The following is a 22,762-nucleotide window of genomic DNA, read 5'->3' as shown; positions in this document are numbered from 1 at the left end:
AATGTGCTCGGGGCTATTGGAGCATCGCTGCTTTTAGGTCCTCTGAGCAGACACACTGGAGATATGCTCACATCTAGGAGAGCAGGTGGATCCAAGAAAGAAGGTACATCCACACAGCAGAGTGCTATGTGGCTGTAGAAAAAAATACACAGATGATATCGTTGAGCCAATATGGCAGCCGTCCCATACAACCGTCCCATTGTATGGACGAATAGAGGGTTCTCAAGAGACACGGAAATGGCCCTTGGACGGTAGTAAAAGCACTTAGACATCAATACAAAGCCTTCCCCCAAATCCAGTTTGTCGAGGAATTCACGAATATTTTCCTCTAGTATCCACATGGCTTGACTCTTTTTTGTGTGGTAAAATACACACAACGTATCATTTGCCTTCTTAATCACTTTAAAGCGTACCGTTCAGAGGCGTTAAGTCCGTTCACGTTGCCGTGTGACCTTCACCACCACCTAGTTTCAGAACTTTTTCATCGCCCCGCATGGAAACCTAATACCCACTACTCCCAACCTCCACCCCCCCCCCCCGCCCCCCAGCTCGGGCAACACCCATCTATGTTCTGTCTCTTTGGATTTTCTTCTTCTGCACACTCTGCGTAAGTAGAATCATACAAAACGTAACCTTCTGTGTCTGGCCTCTTCCACGGGGCATACTGTTTTGAAGGTTCATCCATGACGTAGCAGGTATCAGAGCTTCATTCTTTTCTGTGGATGAATAATGTCCCATTGTACGGACAGACCACGTCTTGTTGGTCCATGGACGCTTTGGGTGGTTTCCGCCTTGTGGCCGCTGTGAACGACGCTGCTATGAGCATTCACGTCCAAGTTCATGTCTGAACACCTGTTTTCAATTGTTTTGGATAGAGACCTAGGCGTGGAGTTCCCAGCTCATTTGCCGTTTCGTTGTTTAACTTGGTGAGGAATAGCCAGGCGGTCTTCCCACGGCGGCTGCACCGTTGTGTGTTCGCACCAGGATTGTGTGAGGCATCCAGTTTCTCTACATCCTCTCCAACGCTTGCACCTTTCCACTTGTGGTCATCGTCCTTGTTACTGTGGCCGCCCTCGTGGCTGTGAGGTGGTGACGGGGGCTTTGACTTGCCATTCCCTAAGGACATCGGGCATCTTCTCATGCACTTGTTGGCCATTTGTGTCTCTTCTTTGGGGCGAGGTGTACTCATTTTTTTCATTGGGTTGTCTTTTGGTTGCTGGATTGTAGAAGCTCTTTTGACATTCCGGGTGGTAGACACTTACCAGACACGTCCTTTGTGGATTTCTTCTCCCTTTCCGGGGGCTGCCTTCCCACCCCTTGATCGTGTCCTTTGCTGTACAAAAACTACTACTTTTGATGACAGCAAAGTTTTGATGACCGAAAATACCTGGACACTAGAAATGAAGTGCGGGCTGGGGCGGGGGGAGCGGCAGAGAAGTGCCAGTGGCCACACCTCATTGATTCTGAGGAGCGACTCTCTCCCGGGAGAGGAGACGCAGGACAGACTGATGGAGTAGGGGACTGCCTCATTGTCACCAAGTCATGACAGGCTGACTCAGGGTCTGACCATCCCCTTCAAGCCTCCAGTGAGGGGAGAGCAAAGACAGCAGATTCTCTGGATCATTTCTAAGTTTCATACTCTATCACAGACCCCCTTGCTCCACTGCCGTAGGTCTAGTTTCTTTCCAACGTTTCCGCTCGGTGGGGACATCTATAAAGGCACACTGCTGTGCTGCTGTTGTGACTCCTAGGCCTCTGTGAGGAGAACCTCCCACGTTCCTCCTTACCCTCTGATCCTGCGAGGACCCTCGACCAAGTCCTCTAAAGGGCAGGAAGCCACCCTCTGGAACATTGGTGAATTAGCACATTCTCCTCGTTGGGGGAGGGCTGGATAATGTTTCCAGCTAATCTCCCGCCTCTGGGCCAGCGATAAGAGATAAAAGCCAGATGGCATGCATGCCAGGAGGTGATCTTTCTTCACGCTGCTGCTCACAACGGTGTTTCTCAACACTTCTCTTTTCTTTTTTTAGCTTTCGCTGAAGCAATTTACTGAGAATGCACCTTGCCGCTTTTTCCTGCTGGAGATACTGATCACCATTTACTAGATTTTCTTGTTTGTATTTCATTTTGTTTTATCCTCTTTACGTTTTAGTTTTCAGTGAAGCCCTTCAATCACATGATTGGAAAAAAAAAACCGGTTCAAAATGATAAATACTGAAAGGCAGTGATCTCCCATCCCACTCCACCCAAACCCAAATGTGACCTTTTAAAATTGTGTACATATTCAGCTATTTTATGGCTTATCAGTGTCAAAGCTTGTATACTGTCTCATCGTGGTGGACGATGAATACTCACTCCCCCACATCTTCTAATTCCCCTTCTTTTTTTAATGTTTATTTATTTTTGAGAGAGAGAGAGAGAGAGAGACAGAGTGAGAGAGGGGGAGGAGCAGAGAGAGAGGGAGAGAGGGTGAATCCAAAGCAGAGAGAGGGGAGGGAGAGAGAGAGAATCCAAAGCAGACTCCAGGCTCTGAGCCATCAGCACAGAGCCCGATGCGGGGCTCCAACCCATGAACTGTGGGATCGTGACCTGAGCCGAAGTCGGACGCTCAACGGACTAAGCCACCCAGGTGCCCCTTCCAATTTCCCTTTGCTTTCCTTTTTTAAATTAATCAACCTTTTCTTTTAATCATCCCCACAAAGAGGTTTCTTAGACATTTGTTTCTAATCACCCCCATGCAACTTTAATAGAACGGATGTACCATATATTATTTATGTACTATGTGTATATCTGCACTTTATATATAAAAAATAGTAGTAGCCGTCCCCAAGAGCCATCATCACCCTCTTAGAATAATGCCTTAGTTAGAAAGGGAGTTGATGGGGCACGTGGGGTTCTCAGTCAGTTAGGCATCTGACTCTTGATTTTGGTTCAGGTCATGATCTCATGGTTTCATGAGATCAAGCCCCGCATCAGGCTCTGTGCTGGCGGTGTGGGAACCTGCTTGGGATTCTCTCTCTCTCTCTCTCTCTCTCTCTCTGCCCCTCCCCCACTCACACTGTCTCTCTCTCAAAAATAAATAAACTTTTAAAATTTTTCAGGAAAAGGAAGGAGTTGAGGTGATGATGTCAGTGAGTATAGTAACATCTGACTAATTTGGGATAAAGCCAATCTGAATTAGAGAACGATCTAAATTATAGAATGGCATTTTTATATTTTGTCAATATCAAGAAGTAAACCAGCCACATGAGTCAGTGTTGTAGATGTTTGAAACTTAAACCACTCGAGACGCCTGGGTGGCTCAGGGGGCGCCTTGGTGGCTCAGTCAGTTAAGTGTCCAACTCTCAGTTTCGGCTCAGGTTCTGATCTCACGATTTCGTGAGTTCGAGCCCTGTATCGGGCTCTGTACTGAAAGCGTGGAGCCTGCTTGGGATTCTCTCTCTCTCTCTCTCTCTCTCTCTCTCTCTCTCTGCCCCTCCCCTGCTCATGCTGTCTCTGTCTCTCTCAAAATAAATAAACTTTTAAAAAATTTTTTAGAAATTTAGAAACTTAAACCACTGAGCACCAAAACCATGCATCTTTTTAAGTGTTAGGTGCATTATGCACTTTGCAGCGTTCTTATCCAAAAGATACGAAATACAACGTCACCGTCTGCAGATGATTTAGGGTCCTCACCAGATTGCCCCGTGATGCACGCCAGCATATCCAGCCGGCCGGCACTGAGATACAGGGACTGGGTTCTGGATCGTGAGGGCTTCTGACTGCCCTCTTCTTACCCTCCGCACCTCCTTTCTTGTTCCAGCTACCTGCTCCACGGCAGTCCGTGTTCTTCCCTGAATAGCGCCCCCTGCCCTCCCATCGCAAAGTGCTGCCGAGAACCAGCGTTCTTTGTGTGTGTGGTTAAAAAGAGTAAATTATTAGGAGCAACGTCCCTTGGTTCTTCGCTCAAGAAAAAAAGAAATGCCTGGGCTTTGAGGGTTAGGGCTGACGAGCAGGGTTTTGTCCCAATTACTTCTGACTTCTGGGTCTAGACCGGGTGTGGGGACCGCAGCCGAGCCCCTCCCAGCACACGTCCCAACACCTGCCCGGCCAGGCCGGTCCGGCGCTGTCCCCTGATGCACAGCCCAGGCAGCCAGCCCAAGGAGGTGCCCTTCCGTCACCGAGGCTTTGCTGCTGCGGTTTTCCCCACCATGTCCTTGAGGCACACGGAGTCTGAGCCAGCGCTCAGAGCCGCCTGAAGGGTGAGACGATCCTGCCCGCCTGTGAAGTGCTCTGCAGCTTTCAAGATATTTAATCTCGTCTGAGTCCCTCAAAACTTCCGTGCGGGGGGCTCGGGGTGTGTTGCGGTCTCTTTTATGGGCGGAACGTGGAAGACTAAACTAGATGGCTCAAAACCGCATGCCGATAGGTGAGCCTGCGTTGCTTTAGGGGCCTTTGTTTGACCCAAGGTATCTTCAGCCTTCCTGCTCACCGTCTTGTTTATAACATATTTCACGAAATCAATGAAAGGCAGACTTCAGCTCACGTCTCGTATTTTAATTTTTTTTAATGTTATTTTATTTTAGAGAGAGAGAGAGAGCACGAGCAGGGAAGGGGCAGAGAGAGGGAGACACAGAATCCGGAGCAGGCTCCAGGCTCCGAGCTGTCAGCACAGAGCCCGACGCGGGGCTCGAATCCACGAACCGCGAGATCACGAGCTGAGCGGAGGTCAGACGGTCAACCGACTGAGCCCCCCAGGCGCCCCGCAGGTGTCGTATTTTAAACTAGTGGCTTCACCCAGATGAAGGGAGTGGAAAAGCAGCTGGGGTCACCTACTTTGAGGAGCCCCGGATTCTGGGAAATGGAAACCATGGTTGGCCGCCCCAGGGGCTGAAGGCCTAGGTAGCCACTCTCTGTCTCCGGCCAAACGGGGGAGCTGATGAGGTCTTGACCCTTGCCAGTTGCCAAGGGTTTTGCACGTTCCTTTATCACTTTGGACTTTCCAAGACATAATTCATCTAGAAAGAACTAGATGGAAAATCCAGATGCTTGGCCTCTATAATCTTTGGAGTCTAGTTTTTGAGAGCCGTTACTCTTCAGTCCTTGAGCTCTGGGCTCACCCTGGCCCCTCTGAATGCTGCAATTAGGAGCCGCTCTGGTCTCTGGCACCTTCACAGCCCTTGGCCTGTCAGAGAGACCCCCAGGGACTGCAAGGACCACGAGGAGGGGTTACGTAAGGCCCCCACTGTGGAGGGGAGGGGGCTCTGTAATTGGAAATCTAGAGGTAGGTGGGTCTCAGGGGGGATCGCTCCTGTGGGTATTCCAAGGACGGTCTGGCCCCATGAGGACCCCCCCCTCAAGGCCCCCCGATGCCCCCTGAAGACTTTAAGAACATCTAGGGATTCATACTTTTGGGTGCTGCCCTTGGGCATGCTAAAAATAATTACTGCCATTGTTTTTTCCACTTTTTCTGTACTCCCCCGTATTTTTCAAGTTGGCATTCCTGTTGTCACCGGGTTTTGACGTCACTGGTGTGAGTGGAACTATTCAGGCTGAGGGGGTTTGCCTTTACCCAAAAAATCAAGTTGGATTCCACTCACACCGGAGTCTCCACACTCCTGCTCTTGGGGGCGGGGGTGAGGGGTGGCGGGCAGGAGGCACGGGGGCCTGAGTCACGGTGGGGCTGTCGCTCTCCAGGGCCTCCGCCTCATCAGCAGCTCCGGGAGGGGACACGGAAGGCCCCGGTGAGGTGACATGGCAGCCTCACTCAGAGTCAAGTGCCACGGTGACCTTTAGAACTTTCCGTGAAACACGACCCAGTATTTTGCAACCAGCAGGAGGGTGTTAGCAAATATGTGCAGCCGCTCCCGCTCGGCTCCAGGGGGGGACCCGCTGTCCTCTTACATAATGGGATTTTGTTTGGCTCACGGCCCTTCAAGGGATCTGGGTGCTTTTCAGGTACTGTCACATGATCCTCGAAGGGTTCGGAGTCAATTTCCCATTGAAGTGTCCTTATTTACTCTTCCCACATCCCGACAGAGAAGAGGCGACCCGAGGACCTCAGTGCCCCCGAGCGGGGGGCCCGGCGACCCCGCGTCTAGCCCCCAGCCCCACCCCTGACCCTCTGGCGGGATCCTGGACATGTCATTCTCTCGGAGTCTCCGTTTCTTTTTATTTCTTAAATCGGATCGTGCGGGCTGGCCTCCTACCTCCCAGCGTGGTGGGGAAGTCCTGAGCACGGTGCTTTGGGAACGGTCTACACGCTCTGTTCCGATGGAAGGCGTCCTTAACGGGGTGGGGCCCCTGGTGGCAGCCGGGCCCGTCCCCTGGCTGCTGCTGTCTGCACGGGAAGCTCATCCGGCGAGAGGGCGCGCTCGAGGGGTGCCATCTGGGCTGTGGGAACCCGTCCAAAAGGCATGAAGTGCCTTTAGTGAGGGCGGTCTTCAGACGCTCTCTCATCCGGGCCCCTTGTGGCCATTTCGGGGAATTGTTCGCAGCTGCACAGGACCCAGTACCCAAGTGGCTTCGGTGACAAGGGTTTTGGCCTTTAAAAAACTGTATTTTAATGTAATTGGAAATCCAGAGGTAGGTGGGCTTCGGGGGGGAGGGGGATCACTCCTGTGGGTATTCCAAGGACTGCCCGGCCCTGTGAGGACCCCTCAGGGCCCCCTGCTGCCGCACCCCTGTGTGTACAGGGTAGGGGGGTGACGAGCAGAGGTCAGCATCAACCATGGTGTCCGCTGCAGAGAGAGCACAAGTCCTGCTTGGGGCCACCGCCGGCAGCCTGGAATGGGACCAAGTCATTGGCACGATGGGTGCCTCACGTCTTGGCACCTGCCCCCAGGCCGAGGGAACAAGGCCTCCCGGCTCACCAGCTGAGAGCTTCCAACGACTCAACTGGCTTATTTCCTGCGTTGTGGGGCCACGAGGGTCACCGGAGGGGTCTTACACGTCGGAACTCTGTGAACGTGGTAACGCTCCCTGCACGGAGCGACAGCCGGCCCGGCACAGGGAAGGAGCGAGAGCTTCTGTTTGCTGGCCTCCTGGAGCAGTGGCGAGAGAGCACGGTCCTGCTGGCCTGTCTGCGGCCCCCACGATGTCCCCTCTCCACCTCCCCTGCCTCTCCCAGGGCCTCTTGTCACCTCCGCACTCGGGCTTCTGAGTGGTGTGCAATATTCAGATGTGCAGAGACCAGCCCGCCCAGTAAAATGCACACATCGGGGTAAAGAGACCCAGTCCCCGCGGTCATGCGGTGGCCCTCAGCCCTACCCTGAGGATGCGGCCGCAGGGCGAGTGCAGAGCTTTGGCTGACGGAGGGCAGGGAGCCGTCAGCACAGCCCCCCTTGCCTCCAAGGGCATCAGTCGATGCCCCCCAGGTCAGGATATGCCACCCCCGGGGTGACCGAGGGCACAGGGCACAACGGGCTTCCGTTCCCGGGCCCACCTCCCTGCCCACGCGCCAGCCTGAAGAACTCATCCACTCGGTACGATTCTGTTTCCCCCATCAGGTAAGATTCCCACGACCAGAGGTGTTCCGTACAGCTTCGGAGGGAAGAAACACACAGACACACAAAATAACAAAGCAGGCTCACGGTGTGCCCCGTCTCCAGGAAGCACCCTTCAGCACCTTTTTGTTTTTCTGGCTGTCAGGTGTAAGTTTGTCGCCGAAAACCTAGAAGGACAGCAACAACAGAAATAAACGACACAATTGGCAAGACCCGTACTTCCACCAGACCTCCCAGAAGTCGCTCAGTGGTGATCCGGAGGCCTTGTTTGGCCAAGTGCGAAAACCCCTCTGCCCCAGTTGCCTGGTCCTATGCCAGGCTTCCGGGTGTAGCCCCAGCAAGTGATTTGTAAAGTACCATCTAGAAAGACGCAGGTCCTTAAAAAATATATTTTAAAACACAGCACCAGGGGCGCCCGTGTGGCTCAGTCTGTTGAGCGTCCGACTTCGGCTCCGGTCATGATCTCACACTTCGTGGGTTTGAGCCCCGCGTCCGGCTCTGAGCTGACAGCTCGGAGCCTGGAGCCTGCTTGGGATTCTGCGTCTCCCTCTCCCTCTGCCCCTCCCCCATATGTGCGTGCGCGCTCTCTCTCTCTCTCTCTCTCTCTGTGTCAAAAATAAACATTAAAAAATTTAAAAAACTAAAAATCTTTAAAATACAGTTTCATCTTGGAAGCCATTAGTTCCCTTTTTTTTTTTTTTTTTTTTCAGTCCTTCCCTTAGAAAAAAATCCCATCTGGAAAGGTTTCCATTGGAATGTCTTCCCACTACCTGAATCACTCTGGCATAATGGGGTTTTGCCCTGGTTTGTTTGAGACCGTCAGCTGATGGAAATGGTGAGGAAGGCAGCATTTTTAGTGCTCCCGTGAATGGGCGTCTCTCCCAGCCCCGGCCAGCATGCCGAAGGAAGGGTCCTTGGTCCCTTAACCAGCAGCGTGCACGCGTCCCCTCTCCCAGAGCACCGGCATCTACCTCTGTTTGTGGAATAAAAAGCGCTGTCCCCAGTTTAAGGAATTTCAGGCGCCTGTGAGTTGAACAGGAAGACCCCAGTGGTGAGTGAGCCAATTGTTACACTTCCAGAAATTCTGCAAGTCTGTCCATGCCGCACTGGTGCCTGGAAACGGGCCACTGTTGGGGCATTTGCACCACAGAACGTGCAGACCACAAACCGGTCGTCCCCCTGCCCCCCAGACTTGTGCCTGCTCATCATTTCCCAGGACACCACTGCTTCTGTTTCGGAAATCCGATGTCACCAGCAGCCTTTTCCTCTGCCCCTGGGTGAGACTGACCCTGGGAAGAACATCTTGAGTGAGGTCAAAAGTGCGTGTTGGTGTGGGTAGGGTCTCTTTGGGGATTTGTGTCCATGTCAAGGGTCAAGGCCGTCATGCTTAAAGTCACCTAGAGTTTCTGAAAGCTGCATTCAAACTTGCTCCCCAGGTCCTTCCATCCCAAGCTTTCCAGGACCTATCCCCCAGGACAGGGAGCTATGCTGGGCCAAACCCGTTTTTGCTGAATCAGACCAACTCCACCATTTCTTTCCAGAATATTCTGTCACCGTCTCATTAGCAGAACAGTAGCCCTGAATGATCTGGGTAATGCTTTTCTTCTTTCTTCTTTGCCACATCCTTTAAGCCCCTCTACAAGGCATCAGACGTTCCCGCTGAGCGAGCTCGGGCAGTGTGGAGCCCAGAGCTGAGCACAGCAGCGAGCCTCGGCCTTGCAGCGCAGAGAAAGCAACAGGGCTCCCCGGTTCTCTGCTCAGCAACCTGCATGCATCTGTGGGAGAGGCGAGCAGGTCCGCGTTGTGTTTCCAAAGCATGGCACGCTCATGGGACAAGCCAGGTGTCCCAGACTCAGGCTGGTCCGTGTCACGGGCTGGACGGTGATGGGAATCGAGCCTTTCAAACGTGACCCTTCTCTCTTTCTCCTGTAAGTTCTCCGGCCTAACGATCAAAAAGTGCAAGGGAGAAGAGAGAAATTTCCAAATCACTCCAGTCCGCTGTGGTCCTGTGTGGCCCGTAAGATTCAGCCTAGGGCACTGCCCACACCCTTGTCTCCCTGGTGGTGAATTTTCTCGTGCACGTGTATGACAAAGTTCGGGACAGGGCAAAGACGTAAATCTCGGAATCAGATAATGTGGGTTTTCCCAGCTTGTTAGTTGTGTGATCCGGGTCAAGACACCTCTCTGACTCGGTTGTTCGTCTTTGAATAAAATGGTATTGGAGCGCCCGGGTGGCTCAGTTGGTTAAGCGTCCAACTTGGGCTCAGGTCATGATCTCGCGGTTCGTGGATTCACGGGCTCTGTGCTGACAGCTCAGAGCCAAGGAGCATATTTGGTCAGAAGGAAAATGAGAAGTTTTTGTCTAAGCCAGTACACCATTCTTCTACCGTACGATAAAGAACGTAGCAAGCGATCACATTTCAGAGTTTAGCGACTGCAAGTGAGCGAGTGCAAGTTCGTGTGGAACATAAACAGTGACTGTGGCATGCCCGATGGTCCTGTGCCTCGTTTATGTGGCCACTCACTCATCGAGTGGTGATTAAACCTCTACCAAATGTACAGGACAGTTGCTGATGGAGGGGATTAGTGCTATGAATAATTCAAAGACATTCTTGTCCTCTAAGAACTATATTTTAATCAGTAAAATAATATACCCTGTTTGCCGAGCGCCTACCCCATGGCGGTTGGAGTGCTGGCTACCTCAGTTATTATTTTCTTTTGTCCTTCCCACAGTCCTGTGGGGCAGGCGTTATTAATACCATTTTATTTAAAAATTTTTTAAACGTTTATTTATTTTTGAGGGAGAGACAGAGTGCAAGCGGGGGAGGGGCAGAGAGAGAGGGAGGCAGAGAATCCGAAGCAGGCTCCGGACTCTGAGTTGCCAACACAGAGCCCGATGCGAGGGCTCGAACCCACGAACCGTGAGATCATGACCTGAGCCGACATCAGAGGCTTAACCGACTGAGCCACCCAGGCGCCCCAATTTATTTTTTCTTTTCAAGTAATCTACACACCCAGCGTGGGGCTCGACCTCACGACCCTGAGATCAAGAGTTGCACGCTCCACCGACTGAGCCAGCCAGGCACCCCTGCTCTGTTTTTTTTTTATTATTATTTTTCAATCAGGAGAACATTTCGACTTCTGTGAGGAGCCGAATTGGTAAGATTAAAAAAAAAAAAAAAAAAGGAAATCTCAGTGGGAAAAACCTACCTACTCAGTCTTTTTCAGAGTTTAATCACAGTGAGTGTGCACTGCCATATTTAGCAACAGAGATGATCCTCTCGTGCCTTGGGGGCCCCAGCTGGAGGGGGGGGGTCTCGCGCCTTGTTTGGGGAGGCTGTGCTGGTCTGGCCTGGCCTCTCTCCTTTCCTCCAGACCCTCCAGCCCTCCAGGCCAACTCAAGCTCTCCCTTCCAAGCGGGGCCGTGCAATTGCCCCTCTGGCCATTTGCGTTGATGGCACTCATTGTCCGTGCTGGCCACTCGCTGTTGAACGCATCCAGCTTTGTTTTGTTTTGTTTTGTTTTGTTTTATGCAGTCACTATTGCTTTATGGTTTATCATTGTCGTTTGCAAATTCCTTGAGGGCAAAACTATTTTGCTTGTTCATTCATGCATCCTTGCCACAAATATCTGATCACTGCTTCTATCCATCAGTCCCGGGAGGAAAGAAAAGGCACACTGAACAGACGTTAGAAGTGTAGACTTCTAGAAGTAGATGAAACCCTAATGGGATCGAGTCTTGTCGCGATTCACAGAGGGGGAAACTGAGGCCCAGAAATTGGAAGTAACGTCTCAAGATCGTGAAGCTGGTTAGTAGCACATACTGTCCCTTCCCTTTAATCTAGTGTAGATATCAGCTAAAAAAAAAAAAAAGAAAGAAAGAAAGAAAAAGAATTTTTTTTTTTTTTTTTTTTTTTTTTTTTTATTTTTGAGACAGAGAGAGATAGAGCATGAACAGGGGAGGGTCAGAGAGAGACGGAGACACAGAATCTGAAGCAGGCTCCGGGCTCCGAGCTGTCAGCACAGAGCCCGATGCGGGGCTTGAACCCACGAACCGCGAGATCATGACCTGAGTCGAAGTCGGACACCCAACCGACCGAGCCACCCAGGCGCCCCGAAAAAGAATTTTTTAAATTTAAAAATTATTTTTCAGAATGCCTGGGTGGCTCAGGCAGTTAAGCATCCAACTCTTGGTTTCAGCTCAGGTCGCGATCTCACTGTTCGTGGGTTCGAGCCCCGTGTCGGGCTCTACGCTGACAGCGTGGAGTCTGCTTGGGGTTCTCTCTCTCCCTCCCTCTCCCCAGATAAATAAGTAAACGTTTTTATAAAAATAAAAATTGCTTTTCTGTCTTAGCTTTTTACAGTGGTTTTTAGTCACACAACACATAGAAAGTTTTTTTGTTGTGTTTTCTTAGACCGGGGTTTGCCTTAGGAGTTAAGGAGATTAGAATTCTAGCCCTGCTTCTGCCGTTAGCTACAGGACCTTGGACCTTCCTGAGCCTCAACCTCCCCGTCTGTGGTGGAAGGGGACGGACTAGATTCTGTCTAAAAGCTCTGTCGTGCCACAATTCTTGAGAAGCCCGGGCCGCAAGGTGTGCATTTGCTGAAGAACCTTCCCTTGAATTCCGGAGCCCCCCCTCCCCCCAGCCCCATCGCCCCACCTCACAGGTGGTCTTGTATCTTTCATCGAGCTGAAACAGATTCAGCTGATTCCCAGCCCAGGGACTTGTGGCTTCTCCACCGAGCAGCAGCCGGAGCCTCCTGACCCCGTGGAGCCCTGGAACACATGAATCAAAATAGTTGTGTGATGTCATGTCATAATGGGAATGTGCACTGGCCAAGAATTGTCTGTACAGGGCGGTTTCCTTTTACAGTCTTTTTAAAGAGACATCTGCGGATCTGCACATGACGGGCGAGCCTGGGCTCCGTTTGCCTATTTAGTCTTCCCTCCTTCTCTGATTTTAAGGAGCAAGAAGTCCCGGAGTGTCTGAGCGCACAGCTGACCTCAACTACATAAACAAACCCGCGGCAGCGTCTTGCCTACTTAAGGACAGGGGCTGCTCCACCGCTGCGGCCGGAGGTGTGGCGGGGAGGACGGCTGAGCTCTCTCTCCGAGCCTCCGAGGAAGGACTGCAGTGGGCTTGCCCTGTGTGTCCCGTGGCCGCCGGCCCCGAGAGCGACCCGTGCCGTGCTGGGGTGAGGGCCCCGGGCTGTCGCTTGAGCACAAGCCGCGTCTCTAAGCTCTCGGTGCATGAGCTGCTGGGTGGCCCACACCTGCCGGCCGATGCTGCAGCTCTCCCGGCCCCCCGCCATCTGGTGCTGACACGGGTTCTGCGGGCCTTGGTATGGTCACCTGCTGCTGCTCCTGTGGCCACCGCTACCCATGAAACGCTTCGGCAGTCTCAGGGGGAACAAGAAACACAAGGACCCAAACCGGAGCACGGAGAGGCGCCAGTCGGAGCCCCACGGCCTTTTCGGTAGGACGCTGCCCTTTGCCTGGTTTTCTGCCAGTCTGTGCTGTAGGCGGGGAAACCCCACGGCGTGGTGCGTGTGTGTGCGTGCGTGCGTGTGTGTGTGTGCACGCACAGCCTCCTGAGCGGTAGCTGTGTGCAGGTGTAATTGCCAGGCAGTAGTTAGAGGATTAGGTTGGCAGGTGTCTCCGTATTGATGGGAGTGCTTACCATGAACTGCCCGACGTCCCTCTGAGACCCCTTCCTGTGTCTCACCCCACCTGGCCCAGTGAGGTTAGTGATCGATTGGACTGTCATTCATTTAGGGAAAACCCGCAGCTTGGGAGAAAGAAAGAATGGACTGGAACCGTTATTTTCGGCTATTAAGGATGAAATGTGCGTGTGCAGAGAAAACTCGTGTCGGGGGTCAATGGGATGGACCCTTCGCCCTATGGCTGAGCAATCGGACCAGGGGTTCATGTAGGAGGGGAAGGCACCTGCCTGATTCGTGTCCCCGGGGAGAGGGGTTTGCTTCGTGATCTCCCTGGCGTCTGGAACCTTCCACGGCTCCCCCACACACGGGGTTGGGACCAGTGTGACTGACTGGGTCATGAGGGGCAGCGTCCGTGATTCAGTACCTCCAGTGACCTGTGGATTTGGGGTCAGTTTTCCCTCCGGCTGGGTGGCGTGACAGGAATTCCAGAGCATTCTGAGCTCCCTGGAGGCGTGGCTAAGACCTGCCCATTCAAAATTAGATGGGACACTTCTTCATTTTAAGTTCCCGGTGGCCACGGCCTGTCTGACGCAGGGTGTTCCTGAGTACCCCGCTGTGGGAGGGACCGAAAGGGCCCCACGCACATCCTGGGGGTAGTGACCAACTACTTCCAGAAAGCCTCTGGGGGGCCCAGTGCGAGGCTGGTGACCCTGGGGCGTGCGGGCAGAGGAAACAGCAGCTGTGGAACTAGGGAGTTTTTGACCTTGTGGAGGAACGTAAGAATAGTGTCTGATCCGATGCTACAGTGGAGTTGGGTACGAACACGCCCGCCCTTGCCCCGGGGGCAAATGGCAGATGTCTTTGGACTTGATTCATAGACTGTGGTTTACAAAGAAGACTCTTGCTTTAAATAATAAAGTAATAAACACTCATTTACCTCAGAATTAAATCTGAACCCAATATTTAACTAAAAGTCTCATTTTGCTAACGGGGAAGGGCAGGGCCATTATTAAAAGCCTCTTACTTGCCAGACCGTGGTTTCCCCTCCCTCATTTCAAATTTGGCTGTCATCGTGTCTCCTATGCTCCTGAGATCAAAAATTAATATTTGCGTGTCGACCAAGTTTTATAAGTGCTCACGTGCACATGGCCAGCCGTGACCACGGTCGGGGACATCGGGGCTCCCTCCAGAAGCTTCCTCTAGGGTTCAGGAAGCAGGCGGAGGCCACTCGAGGCGGCCAGAGCCCGGGCATCCAGGTTTGTGGTGTCTCCTGTCTTTCCTTTTGTCAGAGTCTCAGGGTGCGAGGAGCTGAGAGCAAGGCCAGGGGGCAGGTGTCAGCCCCTCAGACTATGCCGGGCGGGGGGACGGCGAATGAAGAAAAAACAGTCGGAGAGTGTCCACTGGGCGTCCCCTCCCCTCCGTGCCTTGCTAACCCTCACCCGCCTATCAAGACTCCACTTAACCTTCCCTTCCCTAAAGCCTGGTCACCCGTCCTGTGATCCCCTGGCTTCTTGGGGACAGGGATATGTCCCCAAAGCAGCCTTCTATCCCACGTCCTCACCACAGACTGGCTGGTTATGGGACGCATCGTTCCTGGTTGGTGAGTAGGGATCGCTGCAGGTTTTTTGTTTTTCTAAATTCCCTTTCAGCCGGTCCACTCCTTCCTACGGTGGCCAGGGAATTTTAGAGGAGGCCTCTTCTTTCTCCAGAAAGCTTCCTTGAGGGTCGTGACGATGTTTGTCCTTCTCTTCCATTTTCCTCAACTCGAGCACACGCAGGTGGCTGGTGTGGGCTCCTCACTCTCCATGGCTGGGCCGTACTGTCCCAGGAGCCACGGACTTGTCCACGGAGATACATCCTTGCCGCACACACGTGCAGGTGCACACACTCACACGCAGCTGTCCCCACGGCCTCCTGAATAGCCAGAACAACTGAGAGAGGAGAGTCAGGCCACGGCCAACCAGCCGCTACAGAGCCTGGAGGGCAATCGTATTCGCCTGGATGGCATTTTCCTTTGGAAGTATGTGGCTCTCGTTGGGCTTTTGAACACTTCAAGGCTTGTGATAAAACACCCTTGAAGGTTCGGGTTCACGAAAAGCTCATCCCTTCAAACCCCCTCAGAGTTTAGTATCTGCCCAGATCCCCTGCAAAGCTAAGCAGACGCCTCAGATTTTCATGCTCCGTGCGATACATGAGTGATGATGTGACTTCAGCCTTTTCTTGCAGCCTCTTTGGTCAACAGATTATGTTGACAAAGAGCATGTGGCAATGCGAATAAAAAATGCAAAAGGAAGACTAGGAAAGGAGTATGCTGATCAGATAAAAGAGGGCTGGCTGCAGTACCTTTTCTCCCCTCTGCAATTAGAGGGGACTAATTAAAAGCTGTAGGGCAGGAGCCTGGGTGGCTCAGTCGGTGGTGATCTCGCAGTCTGTGAGTTCAAGCCCCACGTCGGGCTCTGCGCTGACAGCTCGGAGCCTGGAGCCCGCTTTGGATTCTGTGTCTCCCTCTCTCTCTCTCTGCCCCTCCCCCACTCATGCTCTGTCTTTCAAAAATAAAAATAAAAACCATAAAAAAAAAAAAAAAGATAGATGTACCTGGAGTCTTAAGAGACCCCTTCTGGGGACCGCACTGGAGACAGGAAGTGCGTCAGGAAGCTGGCACTCCGGCCCCATCCGGGAGGCGTCTAAGTAACACCGAAGACCGAAACCTCTTTCTGGTGGGTCTTTGCTTTACAGCGAGCTTCCCCTTCCCATGACCCTCCTCGGGATAAGTATGACCACTTCTGGAGCAAAACTTCAGGGTTCCTCATGCCCAGGTCCCCTCGTCACCCCACACCGCCTGGCCCAGCTTGTCCTCTGTATGTGCAGGCAGGTCGATGGTGCTGGGGGGAAGTGTCCCTGGCTCTCTGCCTCAAAGCAGCGGGCCTGGCTGGAAAGTGACATCTGTGGTTCGTCCTGCCTCCCCCAGCTGTCCCCCTCTGCTCCCTGCCTGTCCCTCATGCTCTTCGCGTAATCGCGGTTGCCCGGAAAGACCCCAGTGTCCACTCAGTGTCTTGTTCAGATGCTCGTACTTCCCTCTCTCTAACGGAAAATTGCAAGCGTGTAGAGACGTAGGGAGAACGGCATCACATAGCCGTGTTCAAGTTCAGCAGCGCCCAGTGCTCTGCCAATCCCACCAGCGTCTGGGGGCGCAGCGGTGAGCAAGACACCCGCCACCCCCACCGAAGCAGACACCTGAGATGGTTTTTTTTTTTTAATTGTGGTCAAATAAAACTTAGCGCCCTACCCGCTTTGAGGTGCACGGTGCGGTGGCATTCATCCCCGTCCGTCTCCGGAGCTTTCCGTCATTCCCAGCTGAAACTCTGCGCCCGTGAAACAACACTTCCCCGTCCCTGCTCCCTGGCCCCTGGCCCCCACCTTTCGACTTTCCGTCTCTCGGAATTGACCGCTCTAGGGGCCTCATGCAAGTGGAACCACCCAGTGTTTGGCTTGTGCGGTGGTGAGGGCTGTGGAGGAAGAGGCAGGATGAGGGGTCGGCCGGCTGGTGGGGGGGGGGGGGCTCTTCCCCTGCCAAGGCTTGGGGAAGTGGGCCATGCAGGTCCCTGAGGTCAGGGGGACACCCTTGCCGGGTTCCAGGAGCAGCAAGAGGTCCATGTGGGGACCGCAGGAAGCAGAGTCAGGTGCTCAGCTGGAGACCAGGCGGGGAGGTGAGCTCAGCGGCCAGCATGGTCCCCTCCCTGTGGGCGCGTGAACATGGGGCTGAACTTGGGTGAATGGAACACCCGGGGGGATCTCGAGAAGAGCACTGCTGGGCCCTGAGGGCTGGGGCCGCCCCCAAGGGGACTCGAGCCCGTGTCCCCACCCTGCCTCTCCGTGGGCCTGGTGGCCCCCACCCCCCCGGGCACCTGCTGGACGTGCGCTCACACAGAAGACTCCCGGACACGCAGGATCTCATCTGCAGGGCTGGGCGCACCGGGGGGATGGCAGACTCTAGCAGGCAGGGGTGGGGCGTTGAGCGTCACGGAGGGCATTTCCTCGTGTTCCTCGGAGCAGTGAACAGTTTAGGAGTTCTCAGCTCAGCTAGAAGTCAAGAGAGGGAGGCCTGGCTCACAGGCCCCCGTCCGTCCCACCCTCTCCGTTGCTCTCCCGCCCTTCTGTACGCAGCCGTCCCCAAACGCGGCTCAGCGGTCCCTGGACGCGGGCCCCGGGTAGACGACAGGTGGAAGGCATGGCCCGGATGAGGGCTTCCTGGGAAAAATCTCAGTTAAGCACTTCCGGATTCATCCCTTCTGCGGGCTTCCTGGATCCCTCGGCCACCGCCCAGCAGGCTGGCAGGAGGCAGGGCAGCCCTGGGTGTGCGTTGCCTCGGGCAGTGTGTTCACCCACTCTGTGCCTCAACTTCCCATCTGTGCACTGCCGGCTCCAGGGTTGAGTGAGGAGGACTCGGGGGAGACCGTGGTGGCCGGGGCTGTCACTGTCCACGCCCCAGCAGGACAGAGGGGAGTGTCCCAGCAACAGGCCGAGTGACAGCAGTGACCGTGAAATGGGTGCTTGTGGTGGGTGGCTCGTGGGCTCTGAGAGGTTAGGCGCCTGTAAGCAGTGTGTTTGCGGGGGCTTTTGTCCTCCAGGGAGCCCTGGTCTGCACAGAGAACACAGATCCCGCACAAACGATGCCGGTACCCGCGGACATGTGATGGGCGTGAATGGCCAGTAGGACAAGATCACAGAGCCGGGGGAGGGCAGAGAGAAATAGCGAGAAGAAGCACTCAGGGAAGGGGCTGGACTTAAGCACAGTGACTCTGGACAGTGATGGAGAAGCTTCCTGTGATTCACTGACTCGGCTCGGGGCTGGAATGCCGGGTTGGGGTCACACAACTGCTGCTCTGTCATCCAGACCCTTCCAGAAGGACCCCCCGGCCCAGGGTGGGTCTAAGGGCCCCCTTGCCACCTGAAAGCATTGTGTGGGCTTCCTGCCTCTAGATGAGATGAGAACATCATACGTTTACGGGTGCCTGGGTGGCTCAGTCGGTTAAGCGTCTGACTCTTGGTTTTGGCTCAGGTCGTGATCTCTGAGTTCGAACCCCGCATCGGGCTCTGCGCTGATGGTGCAGAGCCTGCTTGGGGTTCTCTCCCTCTCTCTCTCTCTCTCTCTCTCTCTCTCTCTCTCTCTGCCCTTCCCCTACTCGTGCTGTCTCTATCTCCCTCAAATAAACTTAAAAATTAAAAAAAAAAAATGTGGTACATTTAAAGAGCAGCACAAACTCTGTCCTCAAGTAATAATTTGCCTTTGATGATCGAGAAGAAAAAACATACAAGGTGCGAGTACTCAAGAACAAATCAACAGGGGTGTTCCCTGAGCATCACAACGGCTTCTTGTCCCACTGTGTCCCTGGGCCCAGGCTGTGGCCCTGGGACTGCTGGCCTCCACAGGTACCTCATGACAGGGGTGGTGGTCCAGGGTTTAAGTCCCTAGGAGGGAGTGTGTCCCCTCCCGGTTAGGACCCAGGTCAGCCTTGTGCTTGGCCTTGCAGAGTCCAGTGAGAACAGTGCCCCCGGAGCTATGGAGTGCGTGCGGTGAGGTGGGGTGGGGTGCACCTACAGAAAATCCTGGGTGGGAAAAATGAACTACTGGGACCTCATCAAGATAAAAAGCGTCTGCACAGTGAAGGAAACAGTCAAAAACAGTAAAAGGCAACCTACAGGATGGGAGAAGATATTCGCCGATAACGTATCTGATGAAGGGTTAGCATCCAAAATCTATGAAGAACTTGTCAAACTCGATACCCAAAAAACCAAATAATCCAGGTAAGAAATGGGCAGAAGACATGAATAGACCTTTTTCCAAAGCAGACATCTAGATGGCCAACAGACACATGAAAAGATGCTCAACATGATTACCCATCTGAGAAATCTAATCAAAACTACGATGAGATACCACCTCTCACCTGTCAGAATGGCTAAAATTAACAACTCCGGCAACAACAGATGCGGGTGAGGGTGTGCAGAAAAGGGAACCCTTTTGCAGTGTTGGTGGGAATGCAAACTGGTGCAGCCGCTCTGGAAAACAGTATGGAGGTTCCTCGAAAAGTTAAAAATAGAACTACCCTACGACCCAGCAGTTGCACTACTAGGCATTTATCCAAAGAATACAAAATACAGATCCGAACGGGCACGTGCACCCCCATGTTTATAGCAGCGCTATCAACAATAGCCAAATTCTGGAAAGATCCCAAATGTCCATCGGCCGATGAATGGATAAAGAACATGTGGGGTGTGTGTGTGTGTGTGTGTGTGTATATATACGTATATATATATATATACACACACATATATATATATATATATGTGTGTGTATATATATATATATACGTATATATATATACACACACATATATATGTATATATATATGATGGAATATTACTGTACGATCAAAAAGAATGAAATCTTGCCATTTGTAACAATGTAGATGGAGCCAGAATGTGCTATATGCTAAGTGAAATAATTCGGTCAGAGAAAGACAAATACCATACGATTTCACTCCTAGGCGGAATTTAAGAAACAAAACGGATGAACAGATGGGAGGGCGGGGAAAAAAAAGAGAGTGGGCAACAAACCATAAGAGACTTTTTTTTTTTTTTTAATGTTCATTTTGAGAGTGTGTGTGCACGGGCAACTGGGGAAGGGCAGGGAGAGAGGGAGAGAGAATCCCAAGCAGGCTCCACACGGTGCAGTGGCACCCGATGTGGGGCCCGATCCCACGATCCGTGAGATCGTGACCTGAGCTGAAATCAAGAGTCAGACACTTACCCGGATGAGCCACGGAGGTGCCCCAAGGGACGCTTAAATATAGAGAACAAACTGAGGGTTGATGGAGGGAGGCGGGGGATGGGTTGAATAGGTGGAGTGGGGTACTAAGGAGGGCACTTGTTGGGATGAGCCCTGGGTGTCGTGTGTAACTAATGAATTTTCCTGCAACCAACGTTGCGTTGTATAGTAACTAACTAGAATTTAAAGAAGAACTTGAAGAAAGGAAGAGCAAGGGAAGAAAAGAGAAAAAAAGAAAAAGGAAAAGAACAGAAAAAGAAAAAGAAAGAACACACACCTGGCTCTGGACGTAGGCCTACACATTCCTGTCCGGGACTCCAGAGCGAGAGTGCTGCTGACGAGGATGGTGGAAGGTTCACGGCAGATTCAGAAGCGAGTTTCGGTAACTCCAAGAACTAAAATACTTGGCCGAGCCCCCACGCTGGGCTGAAAGACCTAACACAAAGCAGGGGTTTCATCAAGGAACAGCAACTAAGGGATAAAGCTCCTAGGACCCGGCCTCACCTACATTCAACACCCCCATAGCTTTCGTATCTATAAACCGAATCCCTTGTAGCCCCTTCCTCCTAGAAACTCAGCGTTGCGGGGACACAACGCTCGACAACAAGAAAACAATACACCCGAGCACAGAACTCTGAGCTGCAGACGGGCAGGCCCGGTCGTACCGTCTATAGTCAGTTCCCCGGGCAAGTGAGGGCCCTGGGAAACTGTTTCCGTACAGGTGCATTTCATCAGGGGGCTTCTGAGAAATTCTCTGCTCGTCGGAACGATGCATCCTTCCCTTGAAGCTTTTCTGTGGACAGTTTATTGCATATATATAGATACTGGGAAACCTTTGATTGTCTGCCAGTCCAGAGCAAAGGAGGAGAAAGGGAAATGCCTGGTATAGACACGGGGAGGTAGGTCTTAACATGGAGGTTTTGTTATCATTCAGGTTCGGTGAGGCTGACCGTCGAGTCCGGGGACCCTGCCTCAAATACTTTGTTGTCCACAGCCCCCAAGAGGAGGGCCACAGGTACTGTGCAGAGCCGTGACGGGACGAGGCAGGTGGGCCAGGAGGCAGAAGGCCGCCTGGTGGCGGGGAGAGGATGGCCAGGAGCCTTTATTGTGTTTCGGTGGGAAAGGCAAAGCCAGGCAGGGTCACCATGTCTGAAATTGGCGGATTCGAATAATCCCAGCAGGCTGTGGGGTATCGGGGTATCAGCAGTCTCTAGTGTGTGGTCCCCGGCCCCCCTTCCACCATGGTTAGGGCATGGGGAAGGGATTCTGAGTCTGGCTTCCCGGATAGGTTGGTTTGCGTGTGAAAGGCATGCTCTCTCTAAGGATTGGCCACCCTGGGAGGGGCGGTCTCTCCCCAGGCCGCGAGGACCCCCGATGCCAGAACAGGAACCCAGAAAATAAGACAGTTCACACTAGAGGTCACTGCCATACTTCTCATTCTCTTTATCTTTACCTCCCAAGCGTTTTCAAGTCTGCAGGGTGAGAGTCTGCCTTCCTTGAGAGCTGAGTCTCCAGCATGCAGGGCCTGGCGGGGAGGGGCTTGTGCCCCCCCCCCCCCAAGTCTAGACACCCTGGCTTCCCCGGGCCTCAGGTGCCCAGCCGGTCAGGCTTCTCCTTGCGTTACTTCTCTCCCAGGGGGTGTTTCTCCCTTCCCTTTCAAGGGCACCATCTTTCAAGCCTGGGGCACATCTCTGGCACCTGCAGACGGAGGGGAAGGGCTGTCTGTCCCCGATGGGGTTTCTTTAGGCCACAGAAAGTGCCATGTGAGTGTCTGTGGGCAAGCACGCTGTGCCCGCCGTCTCGCCCGTTGTCGTAGACGATATTCCGTGAAACGATCACGGGCCCGCTGGATGTTTTGTGGCCACTTTGCATGGAGCCTGGGGCTCACCTAACCGCGGACTTATTTCTGGAAGAAAGCGACAGGAAGGCGTGGCCAGACCAACACAGGGGGCCGTGGAGGACCCGGCACCACCCTGGGGTCCCCGGGAGGTGTGGAACAGACGGTTGGCTTCCATTTTGAGGTCTCCTTGAACCTCACCGCCCTACTCCCACCTGGCGCGGCCCCTCCGCCCGGCCGTGCTCTCTCCCTGGTTCTCTAACCCTCCCTTGGCCTCCAAGATGGGCCTCGTCGACTTTCCCTGGGCTTGCCTCCCACTCAGTCTCCCTGGGTCGCTCCGTTAACCTCCGGCCACGGCGTGTGGGTCTTGGGTGCTGAGGACACGGTGGTGAAACCTATAGACATTGAGCCAACACGTTCAAATGGGTCATAAAAGTGTGTGATGAGAGATGATAAAAAGCAAAGGGTCAGCTGAGATTTTTGTCGGAAGGATCTGATTTCGATGTGGAGGATGGGGGGCCGGTGTGGGGGAGGCTGCTCTGGGCGGATCACCAGCTGTGGGGGTCTGGGGCAGGGGCGCGGGAAGGGGTCCAGGCAGGAGAACGAGGCAAAGGTCTGGGGCCGGCAGGGCCGGGCGTGTCACAGGCACTTAGCAGGGTCGCCCAGAGCTCAGGGGAACGACACGGGTGTCTCAGCGCCCAGAAGGTCGTCCTCCGTGGCCCCCACCCAGCACAGAGCCCCTAGAACACATTCTGGAGACGCGGTGGCCGTTGCTCGGCCCTCCCGTTCCTGATGTTCCTGCTGGCATCCGTGGGCCTCAGGCCCACGGATCCAACCTGGAAAAGCAGGTTTTCTCCCAAACAAGGAACAAGGGGTATCTCTGCTGGAGGTTTCCATTGTGCGACTTTGGGGGCCCTGACCCACCTCCGCATCGTGTGGGTCGGCTGAGGG

At 53.5% G+C, this 22,762-nt stretch overlaps 1 protein-coding gene across 6 annotated transcripts in view; it reads left to right on the top strand.

Annotated features, from left to right (window-relative positions):
* The window catches only part of PRKAG2 (protein kinase AMP-activated non-catalytic subunit gamma 2), a 256,749-nt gene that overhangs the window by 98,196 nt on the left and 135,791 nt on the right, over positions 1 to 22,762 (top strand). For 3 of the 6 annotated variants that reach the window (XM_053898674.1, XM_053898675.1, XM_053898678.1), the window contains exon 4: positions 20,909 to 20,989. The exons of 2 other annotated variants lie outside the window; for them this stretch is intronic. In XM_053898674.1, coding sequence (XP_053754649.1) covers positions 20,909 to 20,989 — 81 coding nt within the window. Of the gene's footprint in view, positions 1 to 12,407; positions 12,962 to 20,908; positions 20,990 to 22,762 lie in introns of those variants that run through there. One more of the 6 variants, XM_053898679.1, reaches the window with a different exon arrangement.

Source organism: Panthera pardus, unplaced genomic scaffold (genome assembly GCF_024362965.1).
Source record: "Panthera pardus isolate Hobbes unplaced genomic scaffold, ASM2436296v1 HiC_scaffold_9, whole genome shotgun sequence".
NCBI classification, from domain to species: Eukaryota; Metazoa; Chordata; class Mammalia; order Carnivora; family Felidae; genus Panthera; species Panthera pardus.
Note: the sequence above shows the minus strand (reverse complement) of the source record. Positions and strands in the feature narration are given on the sequence as shown.